The 24228-nt window shown below is 44.3% G+C and overlaps 1 protein-coding gene across 2 annotated transcripts in view; it reads left to right on the plus strand.

The window, feature by feature from the left end:
• ELP3 (elongator acetyltransferase complex subunit 3) overlaps positions 1 to 24228 on the plus strand; it is a 104352-nt gene that overhangs the window by 5439 nt on the left and 74685 nt on the right. For both annotated transcript variants that reach the window (XM_031064266.1, XM_031064267.1), the window contains exons 2-4: positions 1418 to 1481; positions 3025 to 3093; positions 3980 to 4134. In XM_031064266.1, the coding sequence (XP_030920126.1) occupies positions 1418 to 1481; positions 3025 to 3093; positions 3980 to 4134 (288 nt within the window). The remainder of the gene's footprint in view (positions 1 to 1417; positions 1482 to 3024; positions 3094 to 3979; positions 4135 to 24228) is intronic.

Raw genomic sequence — 24228 nt, forward strand, 5'->3', positions numbered from 1 at the left:
TTTCCCATCATTTCTGGGATCCCATCACCCCAAAGTTCCTTTTCCATCATTTCTGAGATCCCATCACCCAAAGTTCCTTTTCCCATCATTTCTGAGATCCCATCAGCCAAAGTTCCTTTTCCCATCATTTCTGGGATCCCACCACCCCAAAGTTCCTTTTCCATCATTTCTGGGATCCCATCACCCCAAAGTTCCTTTTCCCAGCACTCCTGGATAACCCCAGCCCTGCAGGAGCAGCCACACCACACCAAAATCTGATTTCTTTTCACCTTTTCCTCCTTTCATGACCCAAACCCATCCTTGTGATTATTAATTTATTATTATTTTCTTCATTAATTTATCTTGATTTACTCTTAATTTTAATATGTTATTCCCACCCTTGTGATTCTTAATTTATTATTATTTTCTTCATTAATTTCTATCAATTTATTATTAAATTTTTTTGGCCTCCAGCTGCCAAAACCTCCTGGAATCAGCTCAGTTTTATTCAAATTTTAAGATCAAGAACTTGGCTTATTTTGAATTTTCTTCCTCATTTCGACTCCATTCCCTTGAAATCTGATTTTGGTGATGCTTTTCTCATATTTTCATTTATTTCCAAACATTCCCTGCCGTGAATCCATGAAAATTTCCAGGTAATTCTGTGTCTAAACCAGCTTGGACTGCACAAATTGCCAGCAAATGAATGTGGGCGTGGAGATTTAATAATTAATTGATAATTAATTTGATAATGATGGCGGATGATGGGGTGAGCTGGCAGTGAGGAAATCAATCAATGATCAGGGAATAAAATCTCAATTATCCCAAAATCAATCAATCAATGATCAGGGAATAAAATCTCAATTATCCCAAAAATAAATCAATGATCAGGGAATAAAATCTCAATTATCCCAAAATAAATCAATTATCAGGGAATAAAATCTCAATTATGCCAAAAATCAATTATCAGGGAATAAAATCTCAATTATCCCAAAATCAATCAATGATCAGGGAATAAAATCTCAATTATCCCAAAATCAATGATCAGGGAATAAAATCTCAATTATCCTAAAAATCAATCAATGATCAGGGAATAAAATCTCAATTATCCCCAAATCAATCAATCAATTATCAGTTTATTAAAGTGATGCTCTTGAGAGAATTCTAGAAAACACTCAAATTATGAAATTATTCTTTTTAAATCAATTAATTTGTGTGTAAATGTTGCCCCAAAACTTTTCTGGCTGCTCCCTAAAACATAATGGAACATGCCAGGAATATTTTCATGGATTTTGCTTCCAGAAAGTCTCACTGGCTTGTTTCAGGTCTCATTCTCATTCAAATTCATTCAAAATCATTAAATTTTCATCTACATGTCACAGCAATTATTGGAATTTTGAGTTTAATTCCTGGGTTTTTCTGTTTTTTTCTCCTTCAGGTACTGCCCAGGGGGCCCTGACTCTGATTTTGAATATTCCACCCAGTCCTACACAGGATATGAGGTTCTGATTTCTTCAGTTTTCTCTATTTTTTGTTTTCTTTATTTTTTTTATTTCTTTATTTTTCATTATATTTTTTGTTTTATTTATTTATTTTTTTATTTCTTTATTTTTCATTATTTTTTGTTTTATTTATTTAATTAATTTCTTTATTTTTCATTATTTTTTTGTTTTATTTATTTATTTTATTTCTTTATTTTTCTTTTTTTGTTTGTATTTTTCATTTATTTATTTATTTTCTTTATTTTTCTTTTTTTGTTTGTATTTTTCATTTATTTATTTATTTTCTTTATTTTTCTTTTTTTTGTTTTATTTCTTTATTTATTTAATTTCTTTATTTTTCATTATACTTTTTGTTTTATTTATTTATTTAATTAATTTCTTTATTTTTCATTATTTTTTGTTTTATTTATTTATTTTTTTATTTATTTATTTTTCCTTTTTTTTTGTTTTATTTATTTATTTTTTAATTTCTTAATTTTTCTTTTTTTTGTTTTATTTATTTATTTTCTTTATTTTTCATTATTTTTTTGTTTTATTTATTTTTTTTATTTCTTTATTTTTCATTATTTTTTTGGTTTTTTAATTTATTTTTTTATTTCTTTATTTTTCATTATTTTTTTGGGTTTTTTCCAGCATTTCCTTAAGCCTGGCTTTGCCTTAGGCTGGGTTTTATTGCTGCCGCTCTCTCCTGTTGCAGGAATAAAACAACAAATAAAACACAAAAATCAACCCCAAAAAACCCAAAATAAACTTTGATAAACTTCAGCTTCCAAAGCAGCTCAGTTGCAATAATTGCAATAATTAATTCCCATGATTTCATTGTGTTATTTGTAATTATTCCAATGACAAGAATTTGAAATTCAAATTTTAAAAATTGTGTAAGAAAAGCCTTCAAACACAGAGCTATGGAGAGGTTCCTACAGCAGTAAAAAACCAGAAATCTTGATTAAAAAACCTCATTTTTAAATACCTCTGAAATTAAATGAATTCCCTTTTATCTGTGATAAAATGAAAAAATGGGAATTGTCAAGAGAATCCAGGGTACAAAAGGAGCTTGAAAATCTCCTTAAAATATTATTAATAAGCTTCCATCAGCTGCTGATTAAAAAAATGATTTCATTTTTAATTTTAATTGAAGGAATAAGTTGAATTTAGGAAGATGTGAAGCCCAGACTGAGTCTAAGAGTAATTTTAAAAACATTTTGGTAACATTTTTGTGACTCACTGTGGAAGTTTTTTTAGCTTGGAGAACGCTAAAAATATTGGGATAATTTGGAATATTCCAAAATGTTGGAATTTCATTGGAATGCAAACACTAAAAATGGAATAATTGTGGTGATGTTGCAATCTCAGGGTAAAAATGTTGGATTTTTTAAAGGATTTAAGGAGCCAAATTCGTATTTAAAATTTTACAGAATTCTGATTTGTGGGTTTGGTGGTTTTGGGTCAATGAGGATTTGAAGTTTTCAGCATTTTGGGGTTTTTTAAAGTGTTCTTTTTGGGAATAAAAGTTTCTAAAATGGATTTTTGGGTGTTTTTTCAGCCAACATCCATGAGGGCCATCCGGGCTCGCTACGATCCCTTCCTGCAGACCAGGCACAGAGTGGAGCAGGTACAATTCCCCTGAAATTTGGGATGCAAAAAAAAATCAGAATTATTTCCATTGCTTGAACTGGCGGGCTGCAGAAATTAAAAATGAAAAAATGAATTAAAAAATCAAAAATTCAAAAATTCAGAAATTCAAAAATTCAAACATTCAAAAATTCAAACATTCAAAAATTCAAAATCAAAAAATTTAAAAATTCAAAAAATTCAAAATTCAAAAATTCAAAATTCCAAAATTCCAAAATCAAAAAAAATTTAAAGATTTTAAAATTTAAAATTAAAAAATTCAATTTCTAGAGTTAAATTGATACATTTTCAGCTGTCCAACTCTCATTTCCATGAAAGAAATGGTGAATTTTGAACCTTTCCTAAGGTCTGTGCTGTGCAAAACCTGATTTTTAATAATTATTCCAAAATGATTTTTATTTGGGGGTTTTTTTTTGGAGAGTTGGGTGTGAAAAGTTTCTCAGTCCTGTTCTGTTTTGATCAGGTTTTTTCTGTATCTCTAAATCCATTGGGAAATTCTCCATGAATTCAGTATTTTCTCCCTCAGGATTTTGAGGATTAAAGGAAATTTTAAGGATTAAAGGAAATTCAAAGAATTTTTTGCCCAATTTAGGTCATTTAAAGTGGAACCTGCCACTCAAATAATTCTGATTTTTCAGGAAAAACCTCTTCAATACCTGCACTAAGTTCTTACAATAAAAAAAACAACTTTTGAGGGTTTTTTTACAAAGAAAAGTGATTTTAAAAAACCTTTACAAAACCATAATTTTCCCTCATAAAACAACCAAAAAACCCAAACGCAGCTTAAGAAAATCAAGAATTACAGAGAAATCCTTTGGATAAATCCCTAACTGATGGTTTTTCCTGTGATATTTTGAATTTTTCAGCTGAAGCAGCTGGGCCACAGCGTGGACAAAGTGGAATTCATCGTCATGGGCGGAACGTTCATGGCCTTGCCTGAGGATTACAGAGATTATTTCATCAGGAACCTGCACGACGCCCTGACGGGCCACACGTCCAGCAGCGTGCCAGAGGCTGTCAGGTGAGGAGTTATCCCAATTTAAGTTATTTATTCTTTAAAAACAACGAGGAAAATCCGATTTTTTGGAGGTTTTTTTGAAAATATCTGGGTTTTGGGCACTGAATATTCCAATAACGTGGCAGAGGCTGTCAGGTGTGGAGTTATTCCCAGTTTAAGTTATTTATTCTTTAAAAACAACGAGGAAAATCCGATTTTTTGGAGGTTTTTTTGAAAATATCTGGGTTTTGGGCACTGAATATTCCAATAACGTGGCAGAGGCTGTCAGGTGTGGAGTTATTCCCAGTTTAAGTTATTTATTCTTTAAAAACAACGAGGAAAATCCGATTTTTTGGAGGTTTTTTTGAAAATATCTGGGTTTTGGGCACTGAATATTCCAATAACGTGGCAGAGGCTGTCAGGTGTGGAGTTATTCCCAGTTTAAGTTATTTATTCTTTAAAAACAACGAGGAAAATCCGATTTTTTGGAGGTTTTTTTGAAAATATCTGGGTTTTGGGCACTGAATATTCCAATAACGTGGCAGAGGCTGTCAGGTGTGGAGTTATTCCCAGTTTAAGTTATTTATTCTTTAAAAACAACGAGGAAAATCCGATTTTTTGGAGGTTTTTTTGAAAATATCTGGGTTTTGGGCACTGAATATTCCAATAACGTGGCAGAGGCTGTCAGGTGTGGAGTTATTCCCAGTTTAAGTTATTTATTCTTTAAAAACAACGAGGAAAATCCGATTTTTTGGAGGTTTTTTTGAAAATATCTGGGTTTTGGGCACTGAATATTCCAATAACGTGGCAGAGGCTGTCAGGTGTGGAGTTATTCCCAGTTTAAGTTATTTATTCTTTAAAAACAACGAGGAAAATCCGATTTTTTGGAGGTTTTTTTGAAAATATCTGGGTTTTGGGCACTGAATATTCCAATAACGTGGCAGAGGCTGTCAGGTGTGGAGTTATTCCCAGTTTAAGTTATTTATTCTTTAAAAACAACGAGGAAAATCCGATTTTTTGGAGGTTTTTTTGAAAATATCTGGGTTTTGGGCACTGAATATTCCAATAACGTGGCAGAGGCTGTCAGGTGTGGAGTTATTCCCAGTTTAAGTTATTTATTCTTTAAAAACAACGAGGAAAATCCGATTTTTTGGAGGTTTTTTTGAAAATATCTGGGTTTTGGGCACTGAATATTCCAATAACGTGGCAGAGGCTGTCAGGTGTGGAGTTATTCCCAGTTTAAGTTATTTATTCTTTAAAAACAACGAGGAAAATCCGATTTTTTGGAGGTTTTTTTGAAAATATCTGGGTTTTGGGCACTGAATATTCCAATAACGTGGCAGAGGCTGTCAGGTGTGGAGTTATTCCCAGTTTAAGTTATTTATTCTTTAAAAACAACGAGGAAAATCCGATTTTTTGGAGGTTTTTTTGAAAATATCTGGGTTTTGGGCACTGAATATTCCAATAACGTGGCAGAGGCTGTCAGGTGTGGAGTTATTCCCAGTTTAAGTTATTTATTCTTTAAAAACAACGAGGAAAATCCGATTTTTTGGAGGTTTTTTTGAAAATATCTGGGTTTTGGGCACTGAATATTCCAATAACGTGGCAGAGGCTGTCAGGTGTGGAGTTATTCCCAGTTTAAGTTATTTATTCTTTAAAAACAACGAGGAAAATCCGATTTTTTGGAGGTTTTTTTGAAAATATCTGGGTTTTGGGCACTGAATATTCCAATAACGTGGCAGAGGCTGTCAGGTGAACAATTATTCCCAGTTTAAATTGTTTATTCTTTAAAAACAATGAGGAAAATCCTTATTTTTTTTTAATAGGTGGTTTTTGGGCACTGAATATTCCAATAACATAGCAGAGGCTGTCAGGTGAGCAATTGCTCCCAGTTTAAATTGCTTATTCTTTAAAAACAATGAGGAAAATCCTTTTTTGTTTTAAAGATGTGATTTTTGAGCCCTGAATATTTCCAGCTCTGCAGAGCAGCTCCCCGGGAGCGCAGGAAAATCCAAATTTCCCTGATTGTTTTGCCACCCCAGGCAGCTCTGTCACGCTGCACTGCCCTGATCCGGGGCTGTGACGCCTGCCAGGGATTGATTCTTGATTGATTCTTGATTTGGTCTGGATTTATTTTTGATTTCTTGTTGATTTTTTTGTTAATTTTGCCTGCAGCTGGGGAGGGGGAGCTGCTCCTGCCTGGGACGTCAGGAATGACTCAGAGAGCGTCAGAGCTCCGGCCCCTCGCAGCCCCAAAACACCTCCTGGCCTGGCTCCTTCTCAAATTCTCACAGCCTGAGCATTCAGGAGCGAGAAATCCTCAATTTTCAATGCCAAAAAAAAAAAAAAAAGAAAAATCGAGATTTGATTGTTTTGGAGTTGTTAAATAACCGAGCGTCCCTTGGCTGTGCTGTTGTGGGTTTTTATTTGTGACATTATCCAGCTCAAGAAAAGTGATTTTAGGGCTGTCACCTCCAAGAGAAATTATTTTAGAGCTGTCACCTCCATCAGAAGTGATTTTAGAAGCGTAATTTCCAGCAGAAATGATTTTAAAACCAATCCTTTGTATCTCGAAGCTGCGACTTCGTTCGCTTTTTCCTCTGGAGGGCACCAAACACTTCAGCTCCTTTTATTTGCTTTATTTATTTTTTTTTTTTCCCCCTCCCACTTCTCCTCGCTCAAAGACCAAACAAAAAGCACCCTGCTGCTCTTTCCAAGTGGGTTTTTATCGAGATAAAATAAAAAACAAGTCGGGCAAAGAGTTTCTGAAGGACACAGCTCCTCAGGGATGGAGGAGGTTGTCCATTCACATTATTGCTGTGATTCATGCTGTGGGAAGCCCATTTTTTATTTTTTTATTTTTTTATTTTTCCCTGCTGCAGGTGTCTTAGCTGATTTTATTGGGCCTAAAATAATTTTTCAAGCTGCCTGGCCTTTGCTGGGCAGATAATAAGGGAATTATTTCTGCCACAGCAATTTTAAAGGCAAAGTGACTCCGTGGAGCCAGAGCAGGGTGACAAAAATCCTGCCCTGGCAGCGTGGGGGCTCCTCAGCAGATAAGTCAAGGTTTATATTTTTAACATAAAACTCACTCTGAGTGCCTGGTAAATGGAGTTCTGTGGGAGTTGCTCCAGTTGCATTTGGAGAGGTGGAGAGAACGGGGCTGGAGATGAATCAGAGCTTTTGCTTTTTGTGCTTCTGGAGCTGGGCTGGTGCCCTGGGTCACTGCAGCGCTGCTTGGGATGGGCAGTGACCCTTGAGCTGAACAGCCAAGGTTGAATTGATTTCTTTGTGTGGCCAGGATTCAGCTCCTTCAGGGGAAAAAACCCTTAAATTGCAGATAAACTGAAGGGAGATGCTGGCAGTGGCCACACGACTGCTGGGGGGATTTGTGGGATGGTCAGAATTGGAAAATCTCCCTGTGCAGGGGCTGCTGTGGGGATTTTTGGCACCACTCTCATGGCTGGGGAGTTCTGAGGGTGTTTCCCTGTTGTGAGCTGTGGGATCTGAATGGGATTCTGGAGGATTTATTTCTTGGGCAAATCTTTAAGTTTAGATTTTGTTCAGAGGTTCTTTCATGTGGGAAAGGACCTTCAGAATCCCAGAATCCTGGCATGGTTTGGGTTGGAAGGGACCTTAACTCATCGCTGCCACACACAGGGACATCTTCCACTCTCCCATCTTGCTGCAAACCCCAATTTTCCCCCTTTTCACCCAGCAATTGGTGATTTTTGTCCCAACCCCGTGCTCTGCTGTCACGCTGACACACCGACCTGAGGGATCATCACTCTGCCAACGTCATTTTCCATTTTCTTCTTGTGCTGCTTCATCTCCACCAGCCCTCTGAGGCTCCTGGTGCCAGCTAATCTGATAACAGGGATGTGATCCCAGCACAGCAGCACGACCACAGCTTGCCTTAGAGGTGCATCCTCTCCCTCACTGGGACAGGAGAAAGAAATTATCCCTCAAACCAGCTTGGATGTCGCCTGAATCTCCTGAAATTCTGGTTTTCTTACAGATAAATGGGTGAACTCATCGAGCAGAAGTTTGGTTTTTGCAAAGATAAACAGGGAAACTTCCAGAGGGGAGGAAGGAAATGAATTCCCTGGGTTTTAATATTTCTGCAGCACCTCCCTTTTGGGGTAATAAACAGAAATTCAGACAGAAACCTTTGCTCGAGGTGCTTGGCTGTGCTTGAGAAATGGCTTGGCTGAGGAGCGGGTAAAGAATTGCAGAGCCGGGGGGGATCTTTGTTTCTGAGAGTTCCGAGAAGTTTTAATTTTTCTCACTGAGAGCACCACTTCAGGATTTCTGGGTGCCTGTCAAGCCGGGCTGTGGGCTCGCCGATAAGCTCCCCTTCCTTAGCAGCAGGTTTGCAATTACTGAAATCATTCAGGATTTCACAATCGCCAAAAAAAAAAACCTCGCTGCTGGATGGATTTTTTCCTCCCCTTGGAGCAACTCATCTTTCTCCCGGGAGCTGCTCCCATCACGGCCCCGAGTGTGGGGTTGATTGCGGCTCCTTTTTGCTCTTTGCCGAGGACGATGGGAGCAGGAGGAAGGTGCAGCAACGCTCATGCAAACGAGAATCGCTGCTCCTCTCACCTGACCCGTGAGTCATGAGCGGCGCTGGGCTCGCCTGAGTCACCGCGGCAGCGGCGGCAGCAGCTGACTCCTGATGAGGGAGCGGGGCCTGGGGAAGCGCAGCCCTGCACCTCCTGGGAGAGCAGCAGCAGCTCCCGGGCCACCCGGGGGCTCACGGGGGGAAAAAGGGACCCAGGGAGAGCTCAGAGCCTCAAGGGCTCCGGGAGAGCTGGACAGGGCTGGGGACGAGGCGTGGGGGGACAGGGAATGGCTGCACTCCGGGAAAAGCGAGGTTTAGATGGGATTTGGGAAGCGATTCCTGGCTGAATGGCATTCCCAGAGATCCCTGGCAGTGCCCAGGGCCAGGCTGGAGCAGCCTGAGCTCATGGAAGGTGCCTGCAGGTGCTGGGAATTGGATCATCTTGAAGGTCCCTACCCAAACCATCCCATGATTTTCATGATTTCTGTGGTTTCTGTGCCTTTTCCCACTGGGAAAAGCGAGGGATTTGGGAAGCGATTCCTGGCTGAATGGCATTCCCAGAGATCCCTGGCAGTGTCCAGGGGCAGGCTGGAGCAGCCTGAGCTCATGGAAGGTTCCTGCAGGTGCTGGGAATGGTCCCTTCCCACTCAAACCATCCCATGATTTTCCCCACCCAAACCATCCCATGATTTTCATGATTTCTGTGGTTTCAGTGCCTTTCCCTGCTGGGAAAAGCGAGGTTTAGATGGGATTTGGGAAGCGATTCCTGGCTGAAGAGAATTCCCAGAGATCCCTGGTCCCAGAGATCCCTGGCAGTGCCCAGGGCCAGGCTGGAGCAGCCTGAGCTCATGGAAGGTGCCTGCAAGTGGTTGGAATTGGATCATCTTGAAGGTCCCTTCCCAAACCATCCCATGATTTTCATGATTTCTGTGGTTTCTGTGCCTTTCCCCACTGGGAAAAGCGAGGGATTTGGGAAGCGATTCCTGGCTGAATGGCATTCCCAGAGATCCCTGGCAGTGCCCAGGGCCAGGCTGGAGCAGCCTGAGCTCATGGAAGGTGCCTGCAGGTGCTGGGAATTGGATCATCTTGAAGGTCCCTTCCCACCCAAACCGTTCCATGATTTCCTCCACCCAAACCATCCCATGATTTTCATGATTTCTGTGGTTTCAGTGCCTTTCCCTGCTGGGAAAAGCGAGGTTTAGATGGGATTTGGGAAGCGATTCCTGGCTGAATAGAACTCCCAGAAATCCCTGGCAGTGCCCAGGGCCAGGCTGGAGCAGCCTGAGCTCATGGAAGGTTCCTGCAGGTGCTTGGAACCGTCCCTTCCCACCCAAACCATCCCATGATTTTCATGATTTCTGTGATTTCAGTATCTTTAGAGACACAGAAATAATTCATAATTTTTAATTTTTTCCTTCAAGAGCGCGGCGGGTTCCCTGATATTTGATAAGGCTGCATGTGGCAGTTCAAGTCTCTCCTGTACCTGATTTTCCTGACACAACATCCAGGTGCAAATTGGACACAAGTATCCCCATGACAGACCCAAAACTGGGCCATCTCAAAAACCTCATTTTCCACATGGAATCCCAGAACCCTCGAGGAGGAATTGCTGCCTTTTTTTCCTCCTGACTCCGCCTTTTCCTTGGATTTCCATCGATTTTCTATGCCAGGAATTCTTTTGTGTTCCAGCATTATCTGTGTCCTCCCTGGAGCTGGGGAGCAGGCAGCACTTATCCACAATTATCCTGGTGGGGAGGGAAGTTTTCCTCCAGCCATCCCAAAAGCCAAATTGATTTTTTTTTGGGGGGGGAACAGGACAAATCTGAGCTCTGCTGAAAAAGAAAACACAGAGGTTGTAAATAATCAGAGTTTAGGAGCTCGTAATCCATTGAGGGAGAACAACAAACCCTGGCAGTTCCTGCAGTGCTTGCTTTGGGATGTGGAGCTCCAGATTCCTTTTTAAATCCCAGCTGGAAATGTCTCCTGAAGAGGCCAGATCACAGGAAAATGCGATTATCAGGGGATGGGCTTTGTGGAAAGATCATTTTGTAGAAAAGGAAAAGCTTGGAGGATGACAGAGCAGAGAGGTTGTGGAGTCTGGAGATCCTCAAATCCCACCTGGATGTGATCCTGTGCCGCCTGCTCAAGGCTGGGTGGGCTCCAGAGACCTCTCAAACCCAACCATTCTCAGATTCCCACCTTAATTTCAGATATTTCAGCCAGAGAACTCTCCAACCTCAACCATTCTCAGATTTCCACGTGAATTTCAGATATTTCAGCCAGAGACCTCTCCAAACCCAGCCATTCTCAGATTCCCACCTTAATTTCAGATATTTCAGCCAGAGAACTCTCCAACCTCAGCCATTCTCAGATTCCCACCTTAATTTCAGATATTTCAGCCAGAGAACTCTCCAACCCCAGCCATTCTCAGATTTCCACATGAATTTCAGATATTTCAGCCAGAGAACTCTCCAACCTCAGCCATGCTCAGATTCCCACCTTAATTTCAGATATTTGGGGCCCTTCCCACCCAAACCAGCCTGGAATTTTGGGATTCTGAAGGTTCAGCAACGCCTGAATTTGATTTTTAATATCAAGGAACAAACCTGCTTTTAAAAAATAGTGCTTTACAACGCTGAAGTCTGTTCTAAATAAGATTTTTGGACTTTTTCTGGGAGACAGCTTCCTGCAGGGCAGTCTGGTGCTGCATTTTAACCAAAATTCAGCCTTTTTGCTCAGCTTTTAGGACGGTGTGGAATCCTTGGGGTGACAGATGAGCACGTTGAGCCTGTGCCCGGATTCCCCCGAGCCCGGAGTGAGAAATCCTCCTGGCCAGAGGTCGGAGCAAACCCTTTCCACCTCGAGCCTCCTGCAGGCAGCCACGAAACCGCCCTGCAATTCCGGAGCTCGTTCCACTAATGTCCCTTAATTGAGCTTCCCGAGTTGCTAATTGTGATTCCAACAAAAAAAAACGCCAAAAAAACCCCGAGGCAGGCTTTGAGTCACTGTGCAGTGATTCATGCTGGGGCCATGGAGTGCTCACTGTTCTCCTTTTTTCTGCTTTTATCTCCCTTGACCCTCTGCTCCAGGTGATGCTCCTCGCCCTTCATCTGCCGCAGCTCACCCAAATCCATGGAATTCTGGATTTAAGGAGCTCCATCTCTGCCCTTGGGGGGAGTGGGAAATCAAACATTGTGTTTGGCACTCAGCTGCCAGCCTCACCCTGCCCTGATGAGTGGGAGCAGTGACAGGGAGGCTCCCGAAGCTCCGGATTGCCGGGCGCAGCTCTGATCCCAGCAGCAGGTTTGGGATGTGGGCGCTCAGCTCTGATCCCCGCAGCAGGTTTGCGGTGTGGGGCGCAGCTCTGATCCCCGCAGCAGGTTTGCGGTGTGGGGCGCAGCTCTGATCCCCGCAGCAGGTTTGCGGTGTGGGGCGCAGCTCTGATCCCCGCAGCAGGTTTGCGGTGTGGGGCGCAGCTCTGATCCCCGCAGCAGGTTTGCGGTGTGGGGCGCAGCTCTGATCCCCGCAGCAGGTTTGCGGTGTGGGGCGCAGCTCTGATCCCCGCAGCAGGTTTGCGGTGTGGGGCGCAGCTCTGATCCCCGCAGCAGGTTTGCGGTGTGGGGCGCAGCTCTGATCCCCGCAGCAGGTTTGCGGTGTGGGGCGCAGCTCTGATCCCCGCAGCAGGTTTGCGGTGTGGGGCGCAGCTCTGATCCCCGCAGCAGGTTTGCGGTGTGGGGCGCAGCTCTGATCCCCGCAGCAGGTTTGCGGTGTGGGGCGCAGCTCTGATCCCCGCAGCAGGTTTGCGGTGTGGGGCGCAGCTCTGATCCCCGCAGCAGGTTTGCGGTGTGGGGCGCAGCTCTGATCCCCGCAGCAGGTTTGCGGTGTGGGGCGCAGCTCTGATCCCCGCAGCAGGTTTGCGGTGTGGGGCGCAGCTCTGATCCCCGCAGCAGGTTTGCGGTGTGGGGCGCAGCTCTGATCCCCGCAGCAGGTTTGCGGTGTGGGGCGCAGCTCTGATCCCCGCAGCAGGTTTGCGGTGTGGGGCGCAGCTCTGATCCCCGCAGCAGGTTTGCGGTGTGGGGCGCAGCTCTGATCCCCGCAGCAGGTTTGCGGTGTGGGGCGCAGCTCTGATCCCCGCAGCAGGTTTGCGGTGTGGGGCGCAGCTCTGATCCCCGCAGCAGGTTTGCGGTGTGGGGCGCAGCTCTGATCCCCGCAGCAGGTTTGCGGTGTGGGGCGCAGCTCTGATCCCCGCAGCAGGTTTGGGGTGTGGGCACTCAGCGGCCCCGTCCCCCGGCCGCCGTGCCTGGCTCCTGGCAGGGAGGAGGTGTGAAAAACGCCAATCGCTGGGTTGTAAAATGTTAAAAGTTTCATCGTCATCAAATGGTTGTAAAAATAGGAATACAATTAGAGTCGTAATAATTTGGACAATTTGAATTAGGTCAATATGAGACAGTAGAGGCAAAGAGTTACGGATGTCCGGGTACCTTTTCTGGGAAAAGGGACACACATTAACAGAGGATTAACCCTTAAAACAACAGCCTGTTGCATATTCATGCACCTCATACATGATGCATAAATTCCATTCAAACACAGGATTCTGTCTGGTCATCCCCAACTTCTTCCTTCTAATCCTAACAGCGCCTCGAAGGCGGGAAGAAGTTCATTTCTTCTGATAAGAGAACAAAAAATTCTTTATCTCTGAAAGACTTAGGTGTCCTGGGGCTGCTATCTGGTGCATTCCTTTCTTAAAAAAATCCCACTAACATAGTTCTTATTTTAATACAAAAGTTGCCTTTTAATTACAAGACTATATTTATCATATTACTAAAATGTGAATACTACTAATCAATACATCCAAATACAGACGGGAGTTATCTGCCATGTAGGGCCATATAAATGCACTTTTCACGGAGGGGATAGCAGGAGGCAGCAGCAGCACTGGAAATTGGCTGGATCCATCCGAGCTTGTCTGTCAAATCCCTGCGGACATCCAGCAGGCCAGGCAGGAGATAAGTGGCTGTTGTTTTAGTGCCAGATCGTTTACAGCACAAAATCTGCCCAAATTCCCTTTTGTTCGCAGAGATTTGCAGCCTGGCTCCTAATAATTCTGGAAAAAACCAGGCAGATTTTCTTTGTTTCCAAGCTTTGGATGTGCTGAGGCACCGGCACAGAATTCCCAGGCAGGTCGTGGTTCCTCATCCCTGGAAATGTCCAAGGCCAGGTTGGAGCAACCTGGAAGGTGTTGAGGTTGGAACAGGATGAGCTTTGAGGTCCCTTCCCACCCAAACCATTTTATATTTACCATTAAAACCTGTTTATCACTGAGTGTTAGTCCCTAAATGCCTTCAGAAGTCTTGCATTTTATTGCAAGACTTGTGGATATTATAAATATCTAGAATTTATGGATTTTTACCCCAGAGCTGTCTGGCCTTTGTTGCTGCTGATTTCCTAACTTTTAACTGCTGGAGTCGATGTTATTTGGAAGCTCTGTGAGCAAAAAGTCATTTCATCAGATCCTAATCTCGTGGCAGGGAGCTTTCCATCTCCTTTCCGTCCTTGCTCAGCCATGGATGTGCTGAGGCACCGGCACAGAATTCCCAGGGAGGTCGTGGTTCCTCATCCCTGGAAATGTCCAAGGTTGGAGCAACCTGGGGTAGGGGAAGGTGTTGAGGTTGGAACTGGATGAGCTTTGAGATCCCTTCCCACCCAAACAATTTTATTTTAACCTGTTTATCACTGAGTTCTCATCTCTAAATGCCTCCGTAAGTCTTGCAGAATTTATGGATTTTTACCCCAGAGCTGTCTGGCCTTTGTTGCTGCTCATTTCCCAACTTTTAACTGCTGTTCTTTGGAAGCTCTCAGAGCAAAAAGTCATTTCATCAGATCCTAATCTCGTGGCAGGGAGCTTTCCATCTCCTTTCCTTCCTTCCTCAGCCATGGAATGGGATTGCTTATCCCGTTATCTGCCCAATTACTGCGTGGCAAATATTCCAGTTTGGAATGGAACACGTGAAGGAACCAAACCCACACATGGTTTTTGGCCATGTGTGGTTTGGGGTTTCCCACTGGGGATGCTGCAACCAAACCCTTTTTCCTCCAAGAATCCCGAGGTGTTTCCTCAGGAATTGGAGCCACCCCAAAACCGGCAATATTTGTAAATCCACCTTTTTACCCCGCGCTGCTGGAAACAGCGTCAGCCTTAGCGGTCATGACATTGTCAGAGCTAAAGAATGAATTTTTCCTGTAGGTTTTCAGCAAATGACTGCTGAACACCTGCCAGAGGGAATACTTTGCTCCTTCTTGCTGCTGTGCCTGGGTAATTTGGCAAAGCACAACAAGTTCTCCAATGACCTGCACTAAAATGTTAATGGTGGGGTGGGATCCGAGCGGCCAGCGGGGCTTGGTGGCTGGAAATGGAGAAATGGAGATTTTTTTATTCAAGGTTTGGCCACCTGTGTGAGCGAGAACCCGGCCTGGTGCTGATTATAGGGTTTAAATTCCGATTGTGCCGCTGCTCCAGAGGTGATGTCACTGAGAGAATGGGGTTGTGAAAAACGCCAGTCACTTGGTTTTAAAATTGTAAAAGTTTCATAGTCATAAAATGGTTATAAAAATAGGAATACAATTAGAGTCATAATAATTTGGACAATTTGAATTAGGACAGTATGAGACAATAGAGACAAAGAGTTACGGACGTCAGGGTAACTTTTCTTGGCAAAATAAGCCCGAAAAAGGACACACACTAACAAAGGATTAACCCTTAAAAACAACAGCCTGTTGCATATTCATGCACCTCATACATGATGCATAAATTCCATTCAAACACAGGATTCTGTCTGGTCATCATCAACTTCTTCCTCTGAGTCCTGACAGCGCCTTTGAGGCGGGAAGAAGTTCATTTCTCCTGATAGGAGGGCAATAAATTCATTTCTCTGAAAGATTCAGGGGTCCTGGGGCTGCTATCGGCTGCAAGTCCTTTCTTTACAAAAGAAGTATCCTACATAGCATCGTTTAAATTCTAACATTTTTTATAACCTAAAACTCGATTTAACACACTACTTAAGAGAATTAATCCAGCATTACTTTCTAACACAACACATACAATATTCATTTGAATATTTCCGAAAAGCCAATTATAAAATACACGCATTTTTCACAGGGTGCTGTGCACGAATAACATTTTTTGGGTTAATTCCCTCATTATTTACGCCATCCTGGGGTTAATCCCCTCCTCATTCACACCGCCCCGCAGCTCGCAGGAGCGGTGCCTGTTGTATTCTGATTTTCCAAGCCGGCACAAACTCAACCACCACCAATTTCTGAGGTGAGAACGATCCGAGGCGATCATGCCATGCCCTGCAGCGCTGACAGGGGACCCGAACTCCCTTTTTCCAGCAGAGATTGCTTTGCAGCCGGGATGGAAATGAGCTGGTGAAATAGGGAAATGTGCTTTATGGTTCCCTCAGCTGCGCTCTGCTCGCCTCATTGACGCTGCAAACCCGGAGCCGCTCGCCTTTCAACGCCGCTAAATTAATTTGAAAGAAAACTCATTTTCTGGTGACATGGTGGGTGCAATCGGTGTGGAACAAAGGAAAAAAGGAGGTTTGATTTTCATACTTTTGCAGGGGTTTTGTTGCAGATTTGGGGAGCGCTGTGCCCAGCAGAACAGGAGCAGTTCCCACCTCCCATTTCTGGCTCCTTGAGCTCCTGCCAGTCCTTGCTTTATGGAAGATTCTCCTGTATGTTCCAGAATTTGGTTCCATTCTCTTCTCCAGATCATGGAATCATGGAATAATTAAGTTTAGAAGGGATCTTTAAGGTCATCAAGTCCAGCAGCACTAAACCACAGCCGCACAGTGCCACATCATTTATTGACACTAAATTAATTTGAAAGAAAACTCATTTTCTGGTGACGTGGTGGGTGCAATCGGTGTGGAACAAAGGAAAAGAGGAGGTTTAATTTTCATACTTTTGCAGGGGTTTTGTTGAAGCGTTGGGGCTGTTTGGTTTGAAATCCGCGTGGCAGCCCCGGGAGCCTGCGCTTTCCATGGCTCAGGAGTTTGGGAAGTTGGATGCTCCAAAGCTGGAATTGCAGAGCTGGGAGGGTTTGTGCACCTTGGTTTGCTCTCCCTCTGTCTGGGCCTTGGGTTGTGCCACGACCTCGTTTTTAACTCTTTCTGTGCGACCCGAGACAGTTTGTGCGCTGCTCTGAAAGTTCAGCAATCCACGGGAATTTGTTCCTTGGGTAGGAAAATCCTCCCCTTCTTTCTCAGGCGGCTCCGGGGCAGGTGTGGGCTCAGCTGGTGGGTTCAGAGCTCTGCTCAGATGTTCCTGGAGGTGCAGTCAGAGGATCCCACCCGAGCCTTGGCTGCCCTGGGGGCTGGGACAGGAGCAGTTCCCACCTCCACTCCCATTTCTGGCTCCTTGAGCTCCTGCCAATCCTTGTTTTATGGAAGGTGCTCCTCTGTCTTCCAGAGTTTGATTCCATTCTCTGTTCCATATCATGGAATCATGGAATAATTCAAAGGGACCTTTAGGGTCATCAAGTCCAGCAGCACTAAAAAAAAAATACACATCCCCAAAGTGCCACGTCCCCAAAGTGCAACGTCCCCAGTGCCACGTCCCCAAAGTGCCGCGTCCCCAAAGTGCCACGTCCCCAAAGTGCCGCGTCCCCAAAGTGCCGCGTCCCCAAAGTGCCGCGTCCCCAAAGTGCCGCGTCCCCAAAGTGCCACATCCCCAAAGTGCCACGTCCCCAAAGTGCCGCGTCCCCAAAGTGCCGCGTCCCCAAAGTGCCGCGTCCCCAAAGTGCCGCGTCCCCAAAGTGCCGCGTCCCCAAAGTGCCGCGTCCCCAAAGTGCCGCGTCCCCAAAGTGCCGCGTCCCCAAAGTGCCGCGTCCCCAAAGTGCCGCGTCCCCAAAGTGCCGCGTCCCCAAAGTGCCGCGTCCCCAAAGTGCCGCGTCCCCAAAGTGCCACGTCCCCAAAGTGCCACGTCCCCAGTGCCACATCCCCAAAGTACCACGTCCCCAAAGTGCCGCATCCCCAAAGTGCCACGTCCCCAAAGTGCCGCGTCCCCAAAGTGCCGCGTCCCCAAAGTGCCACGTCCCCAAAGTGCCTCATCCCCAAAATGCCTCATCCCCAAAGTGCCGCGTCCCGAAAGTGCTGCATGCCCAAAGTGTCACGTCCCCAAAGTACCACGTCCCCAAAGTGCCACGTCCCCAAAGTGCCACATCCCTGTTTCTGAGCACTTCCAGCATGGTGGTGACTCCCCCAGTGTTCCAGCCTTTCTCGGGATGGAATTATTCCCAATATCCAATATAAACCACCCCTGGCACAACCTGGGGCCGTTCCCTGTCACTTGTTCCTTGGCAGGAGAGGCCAGCACCCACAATTTCAGCTTTTCCCCGCCTCTGGGAAGACCCAGGTGATCCTTGGCTGTCTCCCATCGGTGTGTTTCTGATTAAAACCCTTTCTGTGCCATTTGAGGGAATGTTTCACCTCGTGCCATGGCAGGAAGTTGCTCCTGGGGACAGCACATGGTCCCTGGAGCTGTGAGGGATGGCTGTGCCCGGGGATGATGCAGTTCTGAGCGACTGCAGCAGCTCCAAAGCTGAAATCATTTTGCAAACAATGACTCAACCACCATTAAAAGTTGAGTAAAACCATAAAATCGGCTCGGCCAGGCCCTTCAAGCTCAGCTCCTTCCAGCACCTTGGAGCTCTCCAGGAGGGAGCAGAGGCACCAGGAGCTCCTGCAGCTGCTGGAGCAGCAGACCCAGGAGCGTTTTTGTGGGGAAAACCAGGATTTGCACATTTTTCACTTTCTGGAGCGTGCTCTTTATAGGTGAGGGATTTGCTCTGTCAAGGGATGAGCTAAAGCACAGCTCTCACTGGCACTTCTGGCTGACGGCTGCTTTTTATTAGCTCTCTTTATAATTTTATGGATACAATTCCTTCGTTTCCTCAAAGCAGCAATCAAGCTGTTTTCCTTCCTCGAGCTAAATGTTTTCTCTGGTGGAGTCAGCTGGGGACGAGCTCAATCTCATTTTAGAGGTGGATAAAGAAACTCAGAAGCAAAGGGGCTGGGCTGGACACTTTCATGTATGCAGCAGCACTTTGAGTTTGTGGTGTTTTTCCTCAGGAACAGCTGAGAAGTTGTTTTTAAGAATATGCAGCTTTCCTTAGCATGCAGTGAGTCGATAGCAGAGCTGGAATTGGAGCTGGGTTTTTTCAGTCTCCGTGTCAGTCTCACCCAGCTCCGTCTCTCTCATCAAGCACAACAAGCAAAAACTCGAATTTCAGGGAGGATTTAATAAAAAGAGGTTGTCGTGTCGTTTCTTCCGTAATTTTAGATGTAAGGATTTTTTTTTTTAATCTTTTTTCTTCCTGCGTCCTTTGTTAGCCCACGCCTGCAACTCAGTATTGATTATTCCCTGGGAAACTTGTCTTTATGGTTATGACCTAATGGTTGATTGTATTGATTTGGCAACAGGCAGCAGAATGGGGTTGGTTTGTTTTTTTCAAGTTTTTCCTGAAGTAATTGCACGAAAAAATGAGAAAAATCAAGGATGAATCTTGGCCATCTTGTCATGGAAGTTTTCCACCAGGCTGAGAGTGTCACTGTGGTGAAGAACTGGGAGACCAAAATGAAAAATTGGCTTTAATGCTGCCCAAACCTCCTGCTTTTCACTTAAAGCAAAGAGACACTCGTGGATGTTCATCCTGGATTCCTGCACAGAAATTATTCCTTGCATTTGTCTTCCCTGGCAGGGGGGAGGGCCTGGCACAGTTTTCCCACAAAAGCTGTGGTTGAATTATCCCTAAAAATGTTCCAGGCCAGGCTGGACGGGGTTTGGGGCACCCTGGGACAGTGCAAGGGTGGGAACCTCAGAATGGATGAGGCCTGAAGTGTATCTGAACTGAGCCACTTGTGCTCATGCTGGGCCTTTTTTTCAGAGGGTTTTTCGGTGGTAGAGTCATTCCTTGGGGTTCAAATGTGGTAAAGACATTGAGAAAGTGAAAAGAACTGGTGTGGTTTGGGTTTTTTTACCTCAGAGTTGATTGGGCCTGCAGTGTCTCTGAACTGAGCCACTTGTGCTCGTGCTGGGCCTTTTTTCAGAGGGATTTTGGGTGGCAGAGCCATTCCTGGGGTTAAAATGTGGTAAAACTACTGAGAAAGAGAAGGAAAAAGAGAAGGAAACGTGTGTGTTTTATGGTTTTGATCTCAGAAGGGATTGGGCCTGAAGTGTGTCTGAACTGAGCCACTTGTGCTCGTGCTGGGCCTTTTCTTCTTGGAAGGGATTTTGGTTGGCAGAGCCATTGCTTGGGGTTAAAATGTGGTAAAAATACTGAGAAAGGGTAGAAAACTGGTGTGTTTTAGAGTTTTTACCTCAGAGTAGATCAGGCCTGAAGCGTCTCTGAACTGAGCCCCTTGTGCTCATGCTGGGCCTTTTTTTGAGAGGGTTTTTCAGTGATAGAACCATTGCTTGGTGTTAAAACGTGGTAAAGACATGAAAAAACAGAGTAAACAGGTATGTTTTATGGTTTTTTTACTTCAGAATGGATGGGGCCTACAGTGTGTCTAAACTGAGCCAGTTGTTCTCATGCTTTGCCTTTTTTTTACAGATGGATTTTGGGTGGTAGCACTACTCCTTGGGGTTAAAACGTGGTAAAAATATTGAGAAAGAAAGAAAGAAAGAAAGAAAATGGGGGTGTTTGATGGGTTAAACTGGGGCAAAAACATTGTGAAAGAGAAGCAAACCCCACGTGTTGTAGGGTTTTTACCTCAGAGTGGATGAGGCCTGAAGTGTGTCTGAACGGAGCCACTTGTGCTCATGCTGGGCCTTTTCTTCTTGGGAGGGATTTTGGGTGGCAGAGCCATTCCTTGGGGTTAAAATGTGGTGAAAATACTGAGAAAGAGAAGAGAAAAGAGAAGGAAATGTGTGTGTTTTATGGTTTTTACCTCAAGAGTGAATTAGGACTGAATTGTGTCTGAACTGAGCCACTTGTGCTCATGCTGGGCCTTTTTTCCAAGGGTTTTCAGTGGCAGAGCCATTCCTTGGTGTTAAAATGTGGGGAAAATACTGAGAAAGAGTAGAAATCTGGTGTGGTTTAGGTTTTTTACCTCAGAATGGATCAGGCCTGCAGTGTCTCTGAACTGAGCCCCTTGTGCTCATGCTGGGCCTTTTCTTCTTGGAAGGGATTTCAGGTGACAGAGCCATTGCTTGGGGGTTAAAATGTGGTAAAAATACTGAGAAAGAGAAAAAAACGGGTGTGTTTTATCATTTTTACCTCAAGAGTGAGTTAGGCCTGAAGTGTCTCTCAACTGAGCCACTTGTGCTCATGCTGGGCCTTTTTTCCAAGGCTTTTCAGTGGCAGAGTCATTCCTTGGTGTTAAAATGTGGGGAAAATACTGAGAAAGAGTAGAAATCTGGTGTGGTTTAGGTTTTTTACCTCAGAATGGATCAGGCCTGCAGTGTCTCTGAACTGAGCCCCTTGTGCTCATGCTGTGTCTTTTCTTCTTGGAAGGGATTTCAGGTGGCAGAGCCATTCCTGGGGTTAAAATGTGGTAAAAACACTGAGAAAGTGAAAATAACTGGTGTGTTGTAGGGTTTTTACTTCAGGTTTTTACTACAGTGGAAGGGTGGGAACAGGATGAGCTTTAAGGTCCTTTCCAACCCAGACTGCTCTGTGATTGTGTGATTCTGTGAAATCCCCAAATTGTTCCTGGGAAAGGCATTTGGTGGTTCTGTCTGAAACACCAGCACTCCAAACATGTCCAATTTTCTCTCTTTGTGCTCTCATTGCTTTGTTCCCAGCTTTTCCCTCTGCATCACAAGCCAGAAAGTGAGAAATCATCCTGGTTGGGGTTGTTATCCCTCATAAATGGGATTTTTCCCAGTTCAGTGTGGGCTTGGTAGCCTGGCAGGGCTGGTCATTACTTTTAAAAAGAAATCACTTTAGATTTCTTTTTAGTTTGGATTTCTTGGGACAGGGGTGAGTTCTGGGCTTGGCACTGCAGGTTGGGCTTAAAGGGCTTTTCTAGGCTTAAAAAATTCCCAATTCTGGGATTCTGGATCAGGGAGGAGCTTGAAAAATTCCCATTTCTAGGATTCTGAATCAGGGAGGAGCTTAAAAAAATCCCAATTCTAGGATTCTGGATCAGGGAGGAGCTGCAGGTTGGCACAGGAAACCTCACCCTCACCTCTGACAGGCTCAGATCTTCACAGAACTCCAAACTTCTGGTCCTCTGAACCTTTTTTATGGCTTTGTCACATCTTTCAGGGTGATTTTTTTAGTTTATTCTCTTTGGGTGTCATTGCCAAGTGCTGTTAGTGGGAGTTCAAGGAGATGGGAAGTTTCTGGGAGCAAGGACAGGAGCTTGGGGGAGGCTGGTTGAAACCATCCCATGGTTTTTAAGGTTTACCAAGCTTAAAAAATTCCCAATTCTGTGATTCTGGATCAGGGAGGAGCTTGAAAAATTCCCATTTCTGTGATTCTGGATCAGGGAGGAGCTGCAGGCTGGCACAGGAAACCTCACCCTCGCCTCTGACAGGCTCACATCTTCACAGAACTCCAAACTTCTGGTCCTCTGAACCTTTTTTATGGCTTTGTCACATCTTTCAGGGTGACTTTTTTGGTTTCTTTTCTTTGGGTGTCATTGCCAAGTGCTGCTGGTGGGAGTTCAAGGAGATGGGAAATTTCTGGGAGCACCCTGAAACCATCCCCTGGTTTCATCCCTGATCTCTTTGTCCAAGCTGGGATGATCAGTGGTGTGCTGCATTTCCCATTTCGGAGATGAATTGTTGGGGTTTTTTTCCCTGACATTCACATTTTGATGCGAGATTTAAACTCTGTGCCTCGTGGTGAAGCGAAGCCTGAGCCCCCCTCACCTGATAAATTGAATCTGGGACATTTTACAAGCTCTCTATGTGTTTTCCTCTCCCAGACATATTACAAAATGTGTTTAGCTGATGTGTCAGGGCTCAGTTGTATTTATCAGGACAAGATTTTGTTTTCTTCAGCTGCAAAAAGCCCAGAGCCACCTCCCTTTTTACGTAGATGGAGTACAGAGAGGTTCTTGTTCCCATCGTGTGGCAGATGAATTCCTGCCCTCTGGCTACCAGAAATGCTTTCAACAACACGTCGGGCTTGCAGCTTTCTCTGAAGCATTTGATAAATCTCAGGGACTTTGCCTGATTTTCTTAAAACCTGGATTTCTAAAAACCTGCATTTCTTAAAACCCTTCACTGGGTTGTTGGAACAAGAGCGGAGGTTTTGCATGCAGAAATTACTGGAAGATATTAAGAGATGGATTAAATGATCAATTAACACAGCAGAGGGAGGTCATCACTGGTATCTCTCTGCTGGAACAGGTTGTTTTGACCTGTTGTGAAAGGGCAGGAGAAAATCAGTTTAGATATAAAGCATTGATTATTAAAGAGATTTTTCCTGTTTTTTTCCTACAGAACAACCATCTCCAAGTTGGCTGACGCCACTGAGGAATAAGATTTTAAAGTTTTAGTTGATAAGTGTGAGAAACACAGCCCTAGTGCTTGGTGTTAGTTAAAAAACCAGCTCAGTGTGAGGAATTACAGTGATGGGAATAGAGAGGAAACTGGGAAATGGTGTCGTGGAGCTGCCTCGTTCACAGCTTGAGCCTTGCTCATTTCTTCCCTTTAAAAACCAGGGGGGGAGGAAAATGATGCTGTGGAAGCAGGGAAAAGATATTTGAGAGAGATATAATAGAGATTTATGAGGTCCTGAGTGGCACAGAGAAAAGAAGGATAAATGTTGATTTTTCTCTGACACAACAAGAGCTGTTGGTGAAATGGGAATTAAATCCAAAGGAATAATTTCCTTGTGCAGGCTGAGTGACCAAACACAATTCTTGGGAAAAATATCCAGTGGGAACTGCCTGATCCTGGAAGACACCACAACCACTAAAAACATCAGGGAGTGCAGTTCCAGACTCGGATCTCCCTAAATTTCAGTGTGAGGAATCTGGCACCTCGTGTTGCTGCTGGGAAAAACGTGAAGCTGTAATATCAAAACTGTAATTTGGCTCTGCTCACTGGGAAAAGCAGAGAGCTCACATAAGGGAGGAAGAGATAAGCACTGCCTTGCCTAAATTAGCCTTGTTTGGGTTTTTTTTTTCCCCCCTCTAAACATTTATTTTTTTTATGGGGGTGGATAAAAAAAAAAAGAGCTCACAACTCAGCTCCTGTTCCAGCCACGCATTTTCCTTGTTGGAAATATTTCACTCCAGCATATGTTAATTAATCCTGGTGTTTGCAGTTACAGCTGGCTAATAATTTGTTGCTGCAAAAAAAAAAAAAAAACAAACCCAAATAATTCTGTAAATTGTTCTTGTCGTGAACTTGATGGATTGGAGCTCAGAAAACACCTCAGGCTCGAAAAACCCAGCAGTGTGAGAAGGTCTTGTCAGGGTTTTTGGTTTTTTTCTGTTCAATGTCCTTTTTTTTCTTTTTTTTTGGCTTCCTGAGCTAAGACAGGACCTGCTTGGATGTGTCTGAGAGCAGGCAGTGATTATGGCTTTTGG

This window comes from Geospiza fortis, unplaced genomic scaffold, assembly GCF_000277835.1.
Source record: "Geospiza fortis unplaced genomic scaffold, GeoFor_1.0 scaffold319, whole genome shotgun sequence".
Taxonomy (NCBI): Eukaryota; Metazoa; Chordata; class Aves; order Passeriformes; family Thraupidae; genus Geospiza; species Geospiza fortis.